The following is a 22146-nucleotide window of genomic DNA, read 5'->3' as shown; positions in this document are numbered from 1 at the left end:
TATTTTGTATAGACAGAGGAAGACCAATATTTTGTATAGACAGACAGAGGAAGACCAATATTTTGTACAGACAGACAGATAGACAGACGAAGACTGATATTTTGTATAGACAGACGAAGACCGATATTTTGTATAGACAGACAGAGAAACAGACAGATGAAGACCGATATTTTGTATAGACAGACAGAGAGACAGACGAAGACCGATATTTTGTATAGACAGACAGAGAAACAGACAGATGAAGACAGATATTTTGTATAGACAGACAGAGAGACAGACGAAGACCGATATTTTGTATAGACAGACAGAGAAACAGACAGATGAAGACCGATATTTTGTATAGACAGACAGAGAGACAGACAAAGACCGATATTTTGTATAGACAGACAGACAGACAGACAGTCAAAGACTGATAGATAGACGGACAGACGAAGAACGATATTTTGTATAAACAGACAGACATAGAGACAGACAAAGACCGATATTTTGTATAGACAGACAGACATAGAGACAGACGAAGACCGATATTTTGTATAGACAGACAGAGAAACAGACAGATGAAGACAGATATTTTGTATAGACAGACAGAGAGACAGACGAAGACCGATATTTTGTATAGACAGACAGAGAAACAGACAGATGAAGACCGATATTTTGTATAGACAGACAGAGAGACAGACGAAGACCGATATTTTGTATAGACAGACAGAGAAACAGACAGATGAAGACCGATATTTTGTATAGACAGACAGAGAAACAGACAGATGAAGACCGATATTTTGTATAGACAGACAGAGAGACAGACGAAGACCAATATTTTGTATAGACAGACAGAGAAACAGACAGATGAAGACCGATATTTTGTATAGACAGACAGAGAGACAGACAAAGACCGATATTTTGTATAGACAGACAGAGAAACAGACAGATGAAGACCGATATTTTGTATAGACAGACAGAGAGACAGACAAAGACCGATATTTTGTATAGACAGACAGACAGACAGACAGTCAAAGACTGATAGATAGACGGACAGACGAAGAACGATATTTTGTATAGACAAACAGACATAGAGACAGACAAAGACCGGTATTTTGTATAGACAGAGAGGAAGACCAATATTTTGTATAGACAGACAGACAGATGATGACCGATATTTTGTATAGACAGATTGACAGATGAAGACAGATATTTTGTATAGACAGATAGACAGACGAAGACAGATATTTTGTATAGACAGATAGACAGATGAAGACCGATATTTTGAAGAGACAGATAGACAGACGAAGACTGATATTTTGTATAGACAGATAGACAGACGAAGACAGATATTTTGTATAGACAGATGAAGACCGATATTTTGTATAGACAGATAGACAGACGAAGACAGATATATTGTATAGACAGAGAGACAGATGATGACCGATATTTTGTATAGACAGATAGACAGACGAAGACAGATATATTGTATAGACAGAGAGACAGATGATGACCGATATTTTGTATAGACAGAGAGACAGATGAAGACCGATATTTTGTATAGACAGATAGACAGACGAAGACTGATATTTTGTATAGACAGATAGACAGACGAAGACAGATATTTTGTATAGACAGATAGACAGATGAAGACCGATATTTTGTATAGACAGATAGACAGACGAAGACTGATATTTTGTATAGACAGATAGACAGACGAAGACAGATATTTTGTATAGACAGATGAAGACCGATATTTTGTATAGACAGATAGACAGACGAAGACAGATATATTGTATAGACAGAGAGACAGATGATGACCGATATTTTGTATAGACAGATAGACAGACGAAGACAGATATATTGTATAGACAGAGAGACAGATGATGACCGATATTTTGTATAGACAGATAGACAGACGAAGACTGATATTTTGTATAGACAGACGAAGACTGATATTTTGTATAGACAGATAGACAGACGAAGACAGATATTTTGTATAGACAGATAGACAGATGAAGACCGATATTTTGTATAGACAGATAGACAGACGAAGACTGATATTTTGTATAGACAGATAGACAGACGAAGACAGATATTTTGTATAGACAGATGAAGACCGATATTTTGTATAGACAGATAGACAGACGAAGACAGATATATTGTATAGACAGAGAGACAGATGATGAACGATATTTTGTATAGACAGATAGACAGACGAAGACAGATATATTGTATAGACAGAGAGACAGATGATGACCGATATTTTGTATAGACAGAGAGACAGATGAAGACCGATATTTTGTATAGACAGATAGACAGACGAAGACTGATATTTTGTATAGACAGACGAAGACTGATATTTTGTACAGACAGACAGACGAAGAACAATATTTTGTATAGACAGACAGAGGAAAACCAGTATAAAAAGGTAGGCAGATAGACAGATCTAGATAAAGAAATAAAGATTATACAGACAGAGATTTAGATAAATACTGATTAGACAAATTTAGACAGATAGAGATTTAGACAGATCTAGATAGATAGATGGATATTATATACAGCTTATACCAACAGACAGGCAAACACACAAATATTTTCTATAGAAGCTAGACAGACAGGTTTAGATAGATAAATACACATGCTTTTTAAAATACATTCTGAGAAACAAATCTTTTGCAAATAAGAAAATAATGATACTAACATTTTGTGTACTTTACAAAGCAGAGAGAAACTCTTTAATAAACTAGGCATATAAAAAATTCACCACAAAGGCAGCTTAACAATGATAAACTGTCTAACTTCCGCTTTCAGCATATGTGCCTGTGAACTACACACACTGAACAGAACCATCGACATCTGGCTTAATGTTTAACCTGCACCAACAATGCTAAACAGAAATGGGACACGCTACGCTTTTCCCCAGCAGTAATCTCACAGACGGTATGAAGCGTCTCTAATTTCCCGGACATATCTATCCAGAACGCTCTCAAAAGATGCGACCTCTCGTGCTCGTACAAGCGCCTTAAGCTGATAAACCCTTTCATTTCATCCAGCCTCGGGATCAATTCCCCCTTAGTTTCAAAGGCGGCAAAGAAAATGATTAATCAAAACAGCGATTACGACCATCCACAAAGTCACACAGACTCCCCGCTGTTCGCTCTCAGCGGGAGGCCAGTGCCGACTGCTGCTGCAGCTCTCATTGAAAAAGCCTCCGATTCTTCTGCTTCATTTACAGCAGAAACTATTACAAACAATTCAAGCTAAATTAATTCTGGAATACCAGATAAATCCTTTTTTTTTTTTTTTAACAAAGTTTGTGTTAATACTTGAAGTAAACTAAACCAAATATGATTTGTCACTTTGTGATTCATAAAATATTTAACAATACAATTTTCTGAATTTTCTGCTCTTATAATACACCATTTAGAATTATAATATAAAATACGGTTATATACATATACAGTGCCTTGCAAAAGTATTCAAACCCCTTTATTTGTTTTCCACATTTTGTTGTTGCAGCCTTATGTTAAACTGCTTTAAATAATTTTTTTCTCCCACATCAATCTACACTCCATACACCATAATGACAAAGTTTTGTGACATGTCTGCAAATTTATTATAGCTTAAAAACTGAAATAAGTACATTGCATAAGTATTCATACCCTAAACGTGGTACTTAGTTAAAGCACTTTTACAGCCTCAAGTCTTTTTGGGTGTGATGCAACAAGCTTTGCACATCAGCATTTGGCAATTATCTGATATTCTTCTCCTCACCTCTTCACCTCTCAAGTTCTGTCAGCTTGGATGGGGGCAGATGCACATTTTCAGGTTTCTGCAGAAATGTTTGATTGGGTTCAAGCCCAGACTCTGACTGGGCTACTCAAGAACATTCACAGAGTTGTCTATAAGCCACTCGTACTGTGTGTTAAGGGTCATTGTCCTGTTAGAAGGTAAACCTTCTACACAGTCTGACGTTCTGAATGCTCTGGACTGGGGTTTCATTAAGGCTCTCTCTATATTTTGCTGTGCTGAGCTTTCCTTCTACTCTGATGAGTCCCTCAGTCCCTGCCACTGAAAAATAGTCCCACAGGCTTCTACCTTCATACTTTACTTTTGGGATGGTACTCTGCAAGATTCAAACATGATTCTTGAAATGGAGTTTCATCAGACCAGAGAATCTTGTTTCTCACAATTTGAGGGTTCTTTAGGAAAACACATTTTAAGTGTGTTTTCCTGTGTCTTCACTGAGGAGAGGATTGAGTTTGGCCACACTGCCATAAAGACAGAGTTGGTGATCATATATGATCATGGAGCTCAACTAGAGTGAGCAACAGCTTCTTGGTCACCAGTCTAACCAAGGCCCTTCTTGATCAATTGCTCAGTTTGGCCAGGAGGCCATCACTAGGAAGAGTCCTAGTCGTTTCAAACTTCTTCCATTATGGGTAATGGAAGCTACATGCTTCTGTGAACCTTCAATGCAGCAGATTTTTTTCTGAACTCTTTCCCAGATGTGTGGCTTGACACAATTCTGTCTCTGAGCTCTACAGGCAGTAACTTCAGGGCTTGGTTTTTGCTCTGATATGCACTTTCAGCTGTTAGACCTTTTATTGAGAGGTATGTGCCTTCCAAATCATTCCTATTCAATTGAATTTGCCACAGGTTAACTCCACTTGAAGTGTAGTAACATCTACAAGCAACATGAATGCTCCTGAGCTAAATTTCAACTGTCTGAGAAAAGGGCATGAATACTTTTGCAATGGAATCAAATCAGTTTTTTTTATTTTTAATCATTTTTAAATATGGTCCCACTTTACATTATGTGGTCTTAACTACTATGTACATACATTTAAATTATTCATTTGGTACAATGAATATATTGTGTACATGCATGTTTTTACATTGTACTTATATTTTTTAAAAACCTATATGTAATTACATTTGTAAATAATATCTGTAATTACCACTGTTGACCCATCCCTTACACCCAAACCCACCCTTAAACCTATCCACACCACCAAACCTGGCCCTAACCTTACCCAAATCCCACCTTTATAGAAGCAAAAGTGTTTTCCAATGCAATATGACCACATTAAGTCTATTGTACTTATTTTTTAATGTAAGTACATAATAGTTAAAGCCACCAAATATAAAGTGTGACCGTAAATTTGTCAAAAAACACTCCAAACATGTTTTTAAATGCTTATCCCAGATGTGTTTTTGAACAAGCATTTCTCAGTGTCACTTCATGATCCTCAAACAAGAAACTCCTCGGCAGAACAACAGCTTGAGGGAGGCAATTCATCTCCTGCAGTTCATTATTTCAGGTTTCAATGCAACAAGCTTGTGAAACACATTGTGTGGTAAAAGTTCTTAAACTCTCTTAACGCCCAGCATAACTTTTAAAAATTCAGATTACAAATGGTCTTAAAAAGGAATAGTTCACCCAAAAAATAATAATTTAATTAAATGTATTCACCCTCAGGCTGTTCAAGATGTAGATGAGTTTGTTTCTTCATCAGAACAGATTTGGAGAAATGCAGAATTATATCACTTGCTCACCAATGAATCCTCTGCAGTGAATGGGTGCCGTCAGAATGAACAGAATGATAAAAACATCCCAATAATCAAACAAATACCACCAAAATAATTAATTATGATTATTATAAACACGCAACTTTTCACTTCACTAGATGTTAACTGATTTACTGGATTTATGTTTTAAACGGCGGTTTGGACTTTCATTCTGATGGCACCCATTCACTGCAGAGGATCCATTGTTGCGCAAGTGATGTAATGCTAAATTCTCCAAATCTGTTCCAATGAAGAAACTTGGCCTGAGGGTGAGTAAATGTTCAGCAAATGTTCATTTTTGGGTAAACTATTCCCTCAATGTCTTGAAAAAGTCAAAGCTTCAAAAAGTGCTTCGCACATTGAAGCTTATTTCTAAAAAAGTCAAACTTTTCTCAGCTTTTTGCAGGCTCACAGCTAATGTTGGTGGAAATCGCCAACTGTCATTGAAAATGAACGACTTCCTGTCACTCATTGTGAACGCCTCCTTGGCCTACCCCGAATACCCCTAAATAACCTTCCACTAAAACGCTCTCTGTTCTTAACTTTTCATTTTAGCACACACTTACAGCCCTGCATTCTGGAAATTCTCGTTTCCCACAATTCAATCACAAGACACCAATTGTGAAGCACTGAAGGCTCACAGTTCAGTCTGCTGTGAGTCCAAACCACATTGCAAGAAAACTCAATTATTAGACTTGTCCTGCTTGCTCGGCTGTGCCAACACACGCTAACGACAGCCCTGCATTCATGTGGAATATGATAACATCAATCCCAAAGAAACGAGATGCATTACACAAGAGGATTTGCATTGTTTTGTTTCGCTTTAACTATTAAGAGGATTTTCCCAAAGAAAGCTCAGGACAGTCGATTTTTGAGCGTGCGTACTGGGCGCACAAGCCGCAAGGATTGAATGACATCCTTTGTCGAAACTCCAGACGTATAATAAGGTCAATAAAAAGCAGATGGAATTTTATTTGACACTGTACAACAAAAGCAGCCAGCGGGAAACTCTTCCAAGTTCCAGAGGCCTCAAGCACTTTGGGCATGAACGTTAAAAACATATTTGCAGATGATATACTAATAAAAAGCAAAGAAAAGCAATGACAGATTGTGAAAACATCCTTATTGGAAAGTTTTGCACTCGGACACTTTGAGACGTTATAAAACTGAGCTAATTTCAGGGTCAGCGGCACGATGTCCCGTTTCCTCCACACTTCACATCTGTTAAAGCTAATGTAGATGCTGTAGGGCAGCACCTCAATCCTGTTATTAGCCACACCTGCACTTTTAGTCAATCAACAGCATTCGGTCTGCACATAAAGCCCCACCAAACGTTCAAGCTGAAACGGGAGAAGCGTGCAGGACTAGCAATATCCCCTGGCAAATACAAACCACACAAACAGACGTATAGCCTGCAGAAGCTAGCAGTCAATAGCTTTGGTTTATTGGCTGAGGTTCAAGAGCACATGCCTGCAAGGAACATTTGGATAGTATGCTAAAGAGGCATGACAGACAACTTAGTCTGATTCCTTTAGATACAGTCACACTATTACAAGACCAGATTGGAAAACTAACTTTACCATCAGTATGCCCATAAACCTCACTCAACTGTTTTTAATTCAATCTCAAATAGGCTCTACATAAGTCACCATATAGGCTATTATGTGAAATTTAAATAGATACAAAAATAGACATGTTTTCCAGGAAACACATTAGTGCCGGGTGATATACTGGTTTAAATGGTAGACTGGTTTAATTACACGATAAGTGGCTAAGCAATGTAAACAGCGTAGTGAATTGAGGGACCCCTGTTGCATGCATACGCTTATGATTAATGGTCGTCAACAGAAGCCAGAGAGACTGAAGATGAACGCAAAGAGGAGTAAATACTGTAGCAGGCAGAGCAAACAAAATATTGGAAGCAAAATCCAAATGCTGAATTGGAGTGAGGGTTTATATAAACTGACTGTCTTCAGAAAAGTTTAGATTGCATTTTCTTTTCATTTTATTTCAATATAATGTAGTATTTAAAAATAGAATGAAAGAGAATGACAGATAGAACAATTGAATGACAGACAGACATGAGTGACAGAACAAGAGAGCGATAGAAAGATAGAACGATAGGTAGAACAATACAACAACAGATAAGCGACAGATACAACGACAAATAGAATGACAAAGAATGACAGATTAAACGATTGAACAGATAAAACAACAGACAGAATGGTAGAACGACAGATAGAGTGACTGATAGAACAGAGCAATAGAAACAGAACCATAGATAGAGCGATAGAACAACAGAGCGACAAACAGAATGATAGAATGACAGAGACAGACGGATAGAATGACAGATAAAGCAACAGAAGGAAAGAACGATAGACAGAACGACAGAAACAAACACCAACAAACAAAACAACTGAACGACAGATAAAGTGATGGATATAGCGACAGTCAGAGCGACTGAATGACAAATAAAGTGACAGATAAAATGACAGAGCGACAGATAGAATAATATAATGACAGATAGAGCAACAGACGATAGAAATATAGAACTATAGATAAACGACAGATAGAGCGACAGACAGAATGACTGAATGATAGATAAAGTGACGGATACAATGATAGAACAGCAGATAGAATAGAATGACAGATAGAGCCACAGAACGACAGATAAAGTGACAGATAAAACAATGGAGTGACAGATAGACCGATTGAATGGCAGATAAAGTGACAGATAAAAACGAGAGCAAAAAAACGATAGAGCAACAGATAGTGTCAGAGCAACAGAGTGATTGAACAACAGATAGTGACACAGAGTAACTGAATGACAGAAAGAGCAACTGAAGGACAGATAAAGCAACTGAACGACAGACAGAGCAACAGAGAGCAACTGAACAACAGATAGAGCGGCACAGATTGAATGAACAAACGACAGAGAATGACAGATAGAATGATTGAGCTACAGATAAAGCAACAGACAGAACGATGGAATGACAGAGAGTGACAGATAAATTGATAGTACGACAGCAATAGAAAGACAGAACGACAGATGGGCGACACATAGAACAAGAGAGCGACAGATAGAATGATAGAGAACATCAGACAACGATTGAATAACAGATAAAGTGAATGATATAATGATAGATGGAGACACAGATAGAATGATAGAAATATAGAGCGATAGAACAACCAATAGAATGACAGATAGAGTGATGGATAGAATGATAGAACAATAGAATGACAGAAAAAGTGACAGGTAAAATGACAGAGCGACAGAATGATATAATGACAGAGAACAACAGATAGAAAGATAGAAATATAGATAGATAGAACAACCAATAGAATGCCCGATAGAGCGTCAGAGAGTGTCAGAGCAACACAGGGTGATTGAACGAGAGATAGAGTGACACAGAGTAACTGAATGACAGATCGAACGAGTGGCCGATAAAAACGATAGAGCGACAGATAGAATGATAGATAAAGCAACAGATAGAATGATAGAATGATAGAAATATAGAAAGATTGATAGAACAACCAAGGTTGTCAGATAGTGTCAGAGCAACAAAGTGATTGAACGACAGATAGAGCGACAGAGTGACTGAACGACAGAAAGAGCAACAGAGCGATTGAGCAACAGAGCGATTGAACGACAGATAGAGCGACACAGAGCGGTTGAACGACAGATAGAGCGAGACAGAGCGATTGAACGACAGATAGAGTGACAGCGATTGAACAACAGATACAGCGACACAGAGCGTTTGAACAACAGATAGAACGATAGAGTGATTGAACGACAGATAGAGCGTCACAGAGCGATTGAACGACAGATAGAGTGACAGAGCGATTGAACGACAGATAGAGTGACAGAGCGATTGAACGACAGATAGTGACACAGAGCGATTGAACGACAGTGACAGAGCGATTGAACGACAGATAGTGACACAGATCGATTGAACGACAGATAGAGCGTCACAGAGCGATTGAACGACAGATAGAGCGACACAGCGATTGAACGACAGATAGTGACACAGAGCGATTAAACGACAGATAGAGTGACAGATCGATTGAATGACAGATAGAGCGACAGAGCGATTGAACGACAGATAGAGTGACAGAGCGATTGAACGACAGAGTGACAGAGCGATTGAACGACAGAGTGACAGAGCGATTGAACGACAGATACAGCGACACAGAGTGTTTGAACAACAGATAGAACGATAGAGTGATTGAACGACAGATAGAGCGTCACAGAGCGATTGAACGACAGATAGAGTGACAGAGCGATTGAACGACAGATAGTGACACAGAGCGATTGAACGACAGATAGTGACACAGAGCGATTGAACGACAGATAGTGACACAGATCGATTGAACGACAGATAGAGCGACACAGATCGATTGAACGACAGATAGAGCGACACAGCGATTGAACGACAGATAGTGACACAGAGCGATTGAACGACAGATAGAGTGACAGATCGATTGAATGACAGATAGAGCGACACAGCGATTGAACGACAGATAGTGACACAGAGCGATTGAACGACAGATAGAGTGACAGAGCGATTGAACGACAGAGAGTGACAGAGCGATTGAACGACAGATAGTGACACAGAGCGATTAAACGACAGATAGAGTGACAGATCGATTGAATGACAGATAGAGCGACAGAGCGATTGAACGACAGATAGAGTGACAGAGCGATTGAACGACAGAGTGACAGAGCGATTGAACGACAGATAGTGACACAGAGTGATTGAACGACAGATAGTGACACAGAGCGATTGAACGACAGATAGTGACACAGAGCGATTGAACGACAGATAGAGTGACAGATCGATTGAACGACAGATAGAGCGTCACAGAGCGATTGAACGACAGAGTGACAGAGCGATTGAACGACAGATAGAGTGACAGAGCGATTGAACGACAGAGTGACAGAGCGATTGAACGACAGATAGAGTGACAGAGCGATTGAACGACAGATAGAGTGACAGAGCGATTGAACGACAGATAGAGTGACAGAGCGATTGAACGACAGATAGAGTGACAGAGCGATTGAACGACAGATAGAGTGACAGAGCGATTGAACGACAGAGTGACAGAGCGATTGAACGACAGATAGAGTGACAGATCGATTGAATGACAGATAGAGCGACAGATCGATTGAATGACAGATAGAGCGACAGATCGATTGAACGACAGATAGAGCGACAGATCGATTGAACGACAGATAGAGCGTCACAGAGCGTTTGAACAACAGATAGAACGATAGAGCGACTGAGCGACAGATAGAGTGACAGAGCGATTGAATGACAGAGAGTGACAGATCGATTGAATGACAGATAGAGCGACAGATCGATTGAACGACAGATAGAGCGACAGAGCGAATGAACGACAGATAGAGTGACAGAGCGATTGAACGACAGATAGAGTGACACAGAGCGATTGAACGACAGATAGAGTGACAGAGCGATTGAACGACAGATAGAGTGACAGAGCGATTGAACGACAGATAGAGCGACAGATCGATTGAATGACAGATAGAGCGACAGATCGATTGAATGACAGATAGAGCGACAGATCGATTGAACGACAGATAGAGCGTCAGATCGATTGAACGACAGATAGAGCGTCACAGAGCGTTTGAACAACAGATAGAACGATAGAGCGACTGAGCGACAGATAGAGTGACAGAGCGATTGAATGACAGAGAGTGACAGATCGATTGAATGACAGATAGAGCGACAGATCGATTGAACGACAGATAGAGCGACAGAGCGAATGAACGACAGATAGAGTGACAGAGCGATTGAACGACAGATAGAGTGACACAGAGCGATTGAACGACAGATAGAGTGACAGAGCGATTGAACGACAGATAGAGTGACAGAGCGATTGAACGACAGATAGAGCGACAGATCGATTGAATGACAGATAGAGCGACAGATCGATTGAATGACAGATAGAGCGACAGATCGATTGAACGACAGATAGAGCGTCACAGAGCGTTTGAACAACAGATAGAACGATAGAGCGACTGAGCGACAGATAGAGCGACAGCGATTGAATGTCAGAAAGAGCGACACTAGATAGATAGACAGATAGATAGATTTTACAATATTACTGTTTTATTGTATAAACAATTGCGTTCTGGTTGAGCTCAGTCTTCAGCTTAAGATAAATTTCAATAGCAACTGACAGCCATGAATGCCACAAAGGATTGGCATGAATAGTCAAACAAGCTTCTATATATAATATGTTACTTTAACAAGAGTACAACGTTGTTTCTAAACAGCAGCTATTTTCGTTGAAGGAATATGAGAAACATGTTGCCTACAAAATTACCCGCCACAGCAAAAACAAAACTGCATTTAGCTGGTGTTAATTTCCCACCCTGTACACAAGTGACTGGAGCTTAGCAGCTTCCCTCCAAATCTAACATCTGTCTAAATCACCAAGAGCAAAGCCCAGCAAAGCTGGTGGAGAGCAACTGACACAGAGGAGTGACTTCAGGTCAGAGAAGGTCTCATCCCTCAGAGGAGGACAAGCAGAAGCATCCGGATCGGAGGGGGTCGCTCTGATAAGTTCAGAGGCGCTAATCGTCTGTAATCCACTTGAGATGAAACGATTAGAAGGATTTGGCGAGGCCCCGGGTCTTCCCTCTTACCGCAGGAGAAACAAGCTCCCGGTTCATTCTCCAGGCTACGTGGCAGAGTTCGCGCACTAGGGTTATATAATGTCTCATCAACCCCCATGACTCATTCACTTTGGTTCTTGTTAATCACAAATGCACTCCAGTTTTTATAGCTTTGGGCATTTCTGACAAGAAAAAGGCCAACTGGATTAATACTTCAAGGGAATTTAGCAGAGGGCAAACTATAATAAAACCCTTAATGACATATTTCCACTGTGGGGTCGTTTGATCTCAAGGCCAAAAAAATGAAGATCCTCATCCAAGGCGTCAAGACCCTTAATTAAGATGTCGGTGGTTTTGGAGTTCTAAGATATCCACTCCCTTTGCCTCAGTTTCCATTTACTCCAGCAGAATGATGACTGGGAACAGGCAATATTGAAAAAACTATTTTATATTAAAACAATACAAAAAAGCTCATCACATCTCAAAATTGACAGAGTTTAAATGTTTTTAACTGAATAAATAAGCTCATATTTAAATATGTTTAACACCATAATTATGTAAAAGTTAACAAGAATCAATCTTTACATGAATTAAAAAATAGGAACAATTAAATGCTTAAAAAGTAGTAACAGCTATGTTTACTTAAATAAATAAATAAATAAATAAATAAGCTAATATTTTTGTTAAAGATATTTAATTCAAATAAATAAATAAAAGTTGACGTTTACTTAAATGTTTAATAATAAATAAAAAATAAATCTTTACACTTCAACACAGTGGGAACACATTTCGGGATCCCAAAAGTTTCCTGGTATGGACTAATTTTTAGAGCTTCTTGGAGCTTTATAATCTAAACAATAATAATGTACCCTTGCTGTGGTAAACATAAGCCTTAGTATTTTAAAAAAATATCTTCTTTCGTTTCACTGAAGAAAGATGACAGAAATACCACACAGAAACCAAGGAGGAAGTTATTCTAATGAATATTAGCGACAAGTTGAGACTGATACCACAGCAACACCGTGGCAGGATTTCTCATTTTGTGGTAAGACAAGACAAAAAAAACTGTTCATTTCTCCCCACGCACTCAAGTCAACAGCAGATTCACAGCAGGGTCGGCGCCAGGTTGTGAGGGTGCCAGACTGCAAGGAGAGACAGTCGACATGTTTGTGCTGAGCTTCAACACTAAACCATCGGGCAAGCAGCCACTAAACACCATCGCTAAATCACTGAATCAATGAGTCAGCGAAGCATCGATAACATCACATCCGTGGGAACACAGCCATAGGGACATATGACAAAGCACTGCGGGACAAAGATCAAAACAGCCCTGCACAACATTAATACATTCAAAATCATTTGAAGCTGTCCTCAAACACGCTGGGACGGATACAGTCGATGTCTCTGCTTCAGCTGCATCTGATACTTATTTGGTCCACATAAAAGTCTCATTTGTGCATCTTTTCAACAATCTTCGCCAATGGCCAATCACTGCACAAGTTTCCAGTCAATCTGGAGTCACAACAAGACAAAATGAAAGATGAGCCGAGGAGAAGTGTTAAAGAACACGCAGTGTCTACCAAATTAAACTTCCCCATGGTGTTTGGTTGGACGATATGAGCACAGTGTGACTCCACGGATCTATTGTACTGAAGCTCAGAAGTCAACTCATAAATAATAAATGTATTTTTTCTCAATTTTCTCACAAGCTGTTCGGTCTTGAAACATTCTATGCAAATATATGGAAAATGAAGCTGCATTCTCAGCATTTCTACAAGGGGTGCCATATTAAGTATTAGCATTTTCTATGATTTTCTCGGTAAGGCCAACAACTGCCATGATGGCAAATGATCTAAAAAATGACAGTAAAGATATTTCTAATGTTACAGCTGCACAGAAATACGCCATCAAATATTAAGCAGCACTGTATTGTTACTGTATTTTTTTTTTTATATCAAATGCAGCCTTGGTGAGCGTGAGAAAAACTTTGGAATGGCAGTGTATATTCTGTTTTTTGTTTTGTTTTGTTTTGTTTTTGGACCTATTCCTACAGTAGTTAAGACCGAAGAAAATTATTTTCAGTTTAATAATACTAGGGCTCTAGGGTTTTATTTATTTATTTTTCCTGGAAAACTAAAATTAGTTTTTTCTTTTCGATTTTCATTTTTTTAGACTCAACAGCAATTTATTAAAAATGATGATTATTTTTTCTCAATTCAGTTTTTTCCATTTTAATTTTACTGGATTCCGTTTCTTTCTGATTTTCATTTTAGACTCAATGGTAAAATAAAATTAAATAAATAAATAAAGTCTAATTAACTGAAATCATGAAACCTACACAACTCAACAGCAATTTATTAAAAATTTAACAAAAATGTAATTAAGGCCCTATACACCCCCCTAAATTATGCTTTTACTCAATGGTTAAATAAAAAAAATTAATAAAAAGTCTAATCAATTGAAATCATGAAACTTGAGCTTTAAATAAATTACTGTTAATCAAAAAAAAAAAAAATAAATAAATAAATAAATAAATAAATAAATAAATAAATAAATATATATATATATATATATATATATATATATATATATATCCACTCAAATTTAGTTATTTTTTTATTACATGTTTTTTTTTCAATGACTCAATGATTATTATTTTTTTAATCAAATGTAATTAATTGAAATCATGAAACTTACACAACTCAACAGCAATTTATTAAACGTTTAACATGAATTATGAATTTTTATTTTCTCTCTCAAATTCAGTTTTATTTTATTTATTTTTTACCAAATTCTGTGTATTACATGAATTTTCTGGATTCCATTTTAACGCCTTTATTACATTTTATCAATCAAAAGCATCTCTAATTATTTAATTTTATTTTTTAAAAATCTATTGCATTATATTATATATTGTTTGTTTCTTCTTTTTTTTCCAGAAATGTTGTGTTGTGTATTTACATTTCTTTAGTAAATAAATTCTCGTTAATTTTTCTGGTAAATATTCCTCCAAAAATAATGTTTTGGTAGTAATTTTATTAGTAGTAGTAGCAGTACTACGATCATTGCATTCAGTAATATATTTGTGTCACAATTTGTTCAAGTTAAACCAAACTTTTATTTTGACAGGTTGCTGTTAAGACCTTTAAGTTTCTGCTTGTATATGATATGATGATAGTTTCTCAAACGAAATGGTAAAATGCTCATGAAATGACTCTCAGAGCAATTCTAGACATTTATGTGTTCATGTATTCATATTTTGAGGCAGGAGAGGCTAAAACACAGCGAGCGCAAATGCATACTTCAGTATGTCTGTAGTAAACAAAACCAGACAGAGAAAATGCAGGATTCATATTTAAATAATATTTTTGCAGCTTAATAGTCCATCTTGTGTTTCGATTTAAGTGTACTGATATACTTTTGATTTATTCATCCCAAATTTGTCAAATTTCATGACATTTCACATTATACAGTAAACTCAGCATGTTTCTGGCCTCAGTCCTCCTTATGAAATGATATGACTGCAGTGTTTACTTTGACTGGCTCAGGTCTGGTGGACTAGACATTCCTGAAATGACTGCAGACTCTAAATGAACCCAGTAATAAATCATTACAGACTTTAAACTGATGTTGTGCTGAAGATGAAATCTCTGTGCCACCCCACACATTTCAGCGAGGCTCATCTCGATTTCCTGGCATATTGTGTAGTGCACCCCTGCCACAAGGTGATAAACGGACAGAAAGGCCCGTTTCAGTCAAGCCAGACTATTATCTGAAACTTGTACTTGGACGACAAACTTGTCCAGGGTCACAGCCCGACAGCTATTGTTTTATTTTCCCTCTACAGACTGCTGGGAACAGAGCGCTCTCACGTTGCCTGAGATTAAGCCCTTTCCCCTGGCTGTCCTCTCCTCGCCTGTTTTCATCTCATCTCAATAGGTAACTAAAAACCTAAGAAACCAGTCCTCCGCTAGGATTCACCACATCCACACTCCCATTGTAACCATTCACAACATCACAGTGCTTTACTGAGAAAGACACAATGGAGACTGAAAGGAGGTGTAAATCTAGTCTGCTGTAAAGAGTTAAATTTGGCGAGTGCTGTTCGTGAAGCTCTGCAGAGTCTCGCTAGCAACTATACACACACACACACACATACAAATACATTCCTTACATAATCTCTTGTCATACAATTGCGAGAATATGTGAGTTCAACAGGGTCACAGACAGACATGCACACTTCTCTGTGTGAAACAGCCACTGTAGCTTTAGGGGATGTATTTGGGAAAACAGGTTTTGCTTTGATCTTTTGCAATAAGCGTTTGTCAGACGACGTTGACATACTCAAGTGCTCCAAACAAAGAGTTTATTCAAAAATAGTTATGATTATGACACGCAAGACCACCCACATTTACATATCACCAAGTAATGCAATTTACATTAAATTTACTCACCATCAAGTTCTGTATGAGTTTTTTTTTTCTTTTGTTGAGCACAAAAGAAGATATTTTGAAGAATGTTAGGAACCGAACAGTTTACGGTAGCCATTGACTTCCATAGCACTTCTATACTCTGGCTACCTAATTTTCATTTTTGGGTGAAATGTCCCTTTATTGGTGGTGTGAACATTATATTTGAAGAGGTTAACCAATCATAACAGATGTTTACATATCTTAAAGGGACATTTTGTGCAAAAATAAATAAATAAATAAATAAATAAATAAATAAATAAATTTTTGAATCAAATTTAAAATAAAATAAAATAGCAATCGACTTTCATAGCATTTCTTCTATACTGTGGAAGTCTACTGCTACCAAATTTTCATTTTGGGGTGAACTGTCCCTTTAATGACGGTGTGAATTTTATATTGAATGAAAATAAAATAAAATAAAATAAAATAAATTTAATTAAATTAATTTAAAAAATAAAGTAAAATAAATAAACAAAAAAAATCTTATTTTCATTTTTGGGTGAACTGTCACACTGTCAAAACTGAACATTTTGTGCAAAAAAAATTTTTAATAATAAAATAATCATAGAAATTACATTTAATAAAATAAAATTAAGATAAAATAATAAAATAAATCCAATAAAAAAATAAAAAGTAAAACATTAAAATAAAAAAACAACAAAAAAAACAAAACAAAAAAAACACTTGCATTGCTTCCATACTGTGGAAGTCAATTGCTACCAAATTTAAATTTTTGGGTAAACTGCCTCTTTAATGATGGTGTGAATGTTATATTTGAAAAGGTTAACCAATCTTTGTGCAATTTTGTGCAATAAATAAATAAATAGATAGATAAATAAATAAATATTAAAATTAAATTACAATTAAATTTAAATAAAATAAAAATAAATCTAAATTAAATTAAATTAAATTAAAATAAAATAAAATGAACATTTTTTAATTAAATTAAAATTAATAAAATAAATTAAATCAAATTAAAAATAATCAAAATAAATGAAAATAATAAAAAAATAATAATAACAAAATAATAAAATAAAATGGTATTCACTTAACCTCAAGCCATTTTTGTATTACTTTCTTTTTTGGAAAAAAAGTAAATATATGATTGTGGGTGATCCTAAAAGGCATGAATTAGTCCTTTTAAAAAAAGTAACATGTAAAATGCACCAATTGACCAATATTGACCAATATTTAATTGTTCATGCTCATTTCTGCTATTTTTACATTTACATTACCTTTGCGGTCATCTAACGCCAAGTTAAAACTAAACCTTATAAAAGGCTACTACATTAAAAAAAAAAAAAAACAACTGCTCTTTTCCATACAATGAAATATTGCAGATAAATATCTATTTTTCATAGTCTTTTATTTTTTATTCATTCAGACAGAATATTAAAGAATTTTAATAGAATTTTAATTTTAATCAGTCATAACAAGAAACCACAGGGCCTAATATGATCCCACCATTCGGTTATAAATCTGATCATGTAATAATAAAAGCACAATCTCTCTAATCTGAAATGAATTTGGTGTGTCTTTCACAGGTCCGTCTCAATTAACCCGAGCTCAGCATTTCCCACCGAGCGGCATTATCAGTACACGCCGTCACTCAGCAGAAAGAAAATCTGTGTTCGTCACACTGAGCCAAATGTACCGTTCACTGATAGCGAAGCCGGTATTATCACCTGCAGATAAGGCCGTCTTTTTCTAGCCACCAGGCCTGAAATCAAAGCCGTGCGGAGGGGCGCGGCTCTAGGATATGTGATGAACGGGGAGCGCCGGGTTTTTCATCAGATCACTGACACCCTGATGACAGCAGCCCTTAGCAATCTCAAAAGCTCAGAGCAGCTGTCTCTGAATCTGCGGAGACCGTGGCACAGCCCAGCTCCAGAAGGCCTCCTCCTATTTCCCTCGGATGCGAGACCGCCGGCTCGCCGTTTACTTTACGATGCTGGCAGATCTGGGCTTTGGCAGAAACTGGGCCAAACCCGCAATTGATTTACGAGCAGCTTTCCCCACTCCGCCTGATGCGAGTGTCCTTGTAAGGCAGTGCCAGCACAGACTTCCCTTGATACCCTGCAGACGCCCACCGCCAAACGCAACTCCTCTGACCCTTTCAGAAGAAAACATGACTGGAAAAAACACTAAATAAATATGATAGGGCTCACCGTCTGCAGGCATTAAGTGCACCGATCATGCTTGTGAATACTAGGTCCAGTCAGAAGTGAAAACAGAAGCCATTTGGAGTAACCATATCTATAAACAAACAAAATGTATTTCCTACCCTCACGTCATTCCTTGACGTTACCTTTTTTTCCTTCCACAGAATGTTTAAGCTGCTCTTTTCCATACAATGAAAGTAAATGAATGCATTAAAAGCACAATGAATATAGTCCAAATGCCTTCTGAACTATATTTCAAGTCTTCTTAAAAAAAACAGCCATATAATAGAAGAAACAGGGCAAAATGTACGCTACTATTTACAGAAAATCTTCCATTCTGTCAAAATTCATGAGGCGTCTGATTGTGTTCTGATGTGAAGTCTTGTTTGGACTGTAAAACACTATGCCATGATATTATTGGCTAACATTTTCCAGTCTTGGTTATATCAGTAGAGGTGCGACGAAAACTCAATTCGTGGACCGATTCTCGGGAATATTCCTGATTTTCGGGAATACATCGCATTTCTCTTAAATTTATTCTGAGCTCTGTTTGCTTCCAATTTCTTACACACACACTGCACTTACATAATACATAATCATTAATTACATAATCATTCATAAAGTTCGAAGAGGTTGAAATGGATTACAAGAGAGTTCACAGTGGGCTGTGTTTGCATTATTCTCATGTCATAAAAGCATAAAATCAAGGTGCAATTACATTTAACCACTTATATTACTCAGCCGAAAACACAAGTGCTCTCCTTCGTGAGATTTATCTCTTTTTTTAAATCGATTAATCGTGATTAATCACGATTAATCACGATTAATCACATCCAAAATAAGGGTTTGTGTTTACATAGACTGCAAAAAAAAAGGCTCATCTTACTTAGTATTTTTGTCTTGTTTCTAGTCTCAATATCTAAAAATTCTTAAATGTTTAAGCTGCTCTTTTCCATACAATGAAAGTAAATGGGGGCAAAAAAACTCCAAAAATGACAAAAGCACCATGAATGAACTACTTGTGTAAAAAAAAAAAAAAAAAGACATGAAACTGTATTTACAGTACATCTAACTTCTACATTTAAATATCCAGAGAACATTTTCCAGTCCTAGTTATATCAGTAGGGGTGCGATGATAAATCAATTTGTGGATCGATTCGGCGATTTCATCACAAACGAAGCGATTTATTGTCGCACCTTTATACAGCAGTGCTAAATAGTTTTTTAGAGGGGAAAGTATTGCCGATTAATTGATTAATCGCAATTAATCGCATCAAAAAAAGTTTGTGTTTACATAATATATGTGTGTGTGCTGTGTATATATGTGTTTTTTAACATGTAAATATTTCTTATATTTTGGATGTGATTAATCTATTTGATGGCACTAATACACAGCATTTTAAAGGGATCATCTGATGCCCATTTTCCACAAGTTCATATGATTCTTTAGGGTCTTAATGAAAAGTCTATAAGATACTTTGGTTAAAAATTCTCAATAGTGGTGTAAAAAAACACCCTTTTACCTTGTCAAAATCAGCTCTGCAAAAAAAATAAAATAAATAAAAATAAATAAATAAATAAATTTATTGCATGGTCTCTTTAAATGCAAATTAGCTCTGCTCGCCCTGCCCCTCTCTGATGTGGGATTATGAGCCGTAATGTTTACTTTAGCCATGTTTAGCGGCAAAACTTGCCAACAAGCACATTAAGCACAAGAAAGGCCATTTGCAAAGATGGATAAAAAAAAAAACCTTATACTCACTTCTGCTGTGGGGGAAGTTGCTTCAAAAACGACTAGCACGAACATAGACGCATATGTAGATCGGGATCGGCGCTTTCCATTTTACAAAAAAGAAAGTAAAGTTATCATCTGCGTCTTCAGCGGCTCAGATGTCGGGAGTAAATGACGACTGCTATGTTCACTATTACATCCAACAACAGAACACCTCAATCGCTCAATCAGAGACATTCTTGTCTTTCCCTGCACCCGAGTCACACAATGGCGATCGGAGTCAGACTGTTTCAGCTCGGTGAGGGCGGGTCTAAGGGAAGGCGCTCATGTCAATCAACTATCGTGGGAACGGTCTCTGTCTGTGTTTCGCCACACCGACAAGAAGCTGAGAATGACCTGATTTTAAAAAGGGGATATTACTTTTAAAGATTAAAAAAATACCACTGGGTGGATTTTTATCATTGTAGTGTGGTTGTGTACACAAACTGTGAGTTTTGCATCCGATTTCAGACAAAGCCCGGGTCAGAAAGACAAGTCAAGTGCTTTTAGAAATCCAATTGCTTCCGCTTCAAAATAACTCGTTTATTTAAATATGTTTAGCTTTCATGTGCCCTATAAATGCGCTGCGGGTCATCGTATCTCACAATTGTCTTTCCCTTTGCAGATGTTACAGAGTCAATTCTTAATCCACAGCTTGTAAAAAGAGTCGTAACACGGTTAGGGGCTTTGTTTTGGTGTGGAGAGCTTATCTCTGCATGACTGGGTAAGCAAATCTCTGGCTGATGGGAAGCAGGACAGACGGAGTGATGTGAAAGACGACGAGACAGACCAGGTGACAGAGCAGATTGAAACAAGCAACTACAAAGAAGAGGAAATATACTTGGAATAGCATACTACCTACTATTTCTGCAGTATATAGCATATATATAACAAACATAATGAGGTCATGTGATAATGCAGCATACGACCAAATGAAACAATTATCCTGGAGTATATCACTTACTATTGAAAAAAAAAACTAGTATGCCGTATATAGTGTACACTGCACAGTACTGAGTATGTATTAAGCTAGGATTTCATTCCAAACACAGCCCTGGTCCCGCCAGAGACGAGTCCTGCAGCGATACACAGAGTCGGCTCTCTTCTGCCCCAGGAGAGAGAGGGAAATGAGCCACTTAATACCCCGCGGTACCACAACCTCAACTCTGCTTTGCAGCAGGCCAACATCACACAGCAATTAAAGCCTTCAAAGAACACAAACACAAAAGAGCCACTATATTCACTCTCCCATGAAGAGTGGAAGGACGATTCATCCTCATGCTGGGGCTGCAAATGGGAACGTGACATTGGTCGGTCAAAATCTTTACGGCTTAGATGCTCTGCAGGACGCAAGACGTTATTACTTCAAAACAAACAGTCTTATCTGGACCAGGCCGGAGCCATTTACATCTGCCATTAAGAGCAAACTAAATAAGCCTCAAGTCAAAATCAAAGATGGGTGATCTACGTTACAGCAACCTACAATGGATTCGGATTATTTATGGCTTAATATTGTGTTACGGCTTGGTCTGTGTTGCCAACGGCAAA

The 22146-nt window shown here is 37.3% G+C and overlaps 1 protein-coding gene across 1 annotated transcript in view; it reads left to right on the top strand.

The window, feature by feature from the left end:
* LOC141284363 (protein bicaudal D homolog 1-like) overlaps positions 1 to 22146 on the top strand; it is an 86095-nt gene that overhangs the window by 30724 nt on the left and 33225 nt on the right. The window contains exons 3-4 of the mRNA XM_073817360.1: positions 18210 to 18340; positions 21651 to 21908. Of these exons, the coding sequence (XP_073673461.1) occupies positions 18210 to 18340; positions 21651 to 21908 (389 nt within the window). The remainder of the gene's footprint in view (positions 1 to 18209; positions 18341 to 21650; positions 21909 to 22146) is intronic.

The sequence above is a fragment of the Garra rufa genome, chromosome 14, assembly GCF_049309525.1.
Source record: "Garra rufa chromosome 14, GarRuf1.0, whole genome shotgun sequence".
NCBI classification, from domain to species: Eukaryota; Metazoa; Chordata; class Actinopteri; order Cypriniformes; family Cyprinidae; genus Garra; species Garra rufa.
Note: the sequence above shows the minus strand (reverse complement) of the source record. Positions and strands in the feature narration are given on the sequence as shown.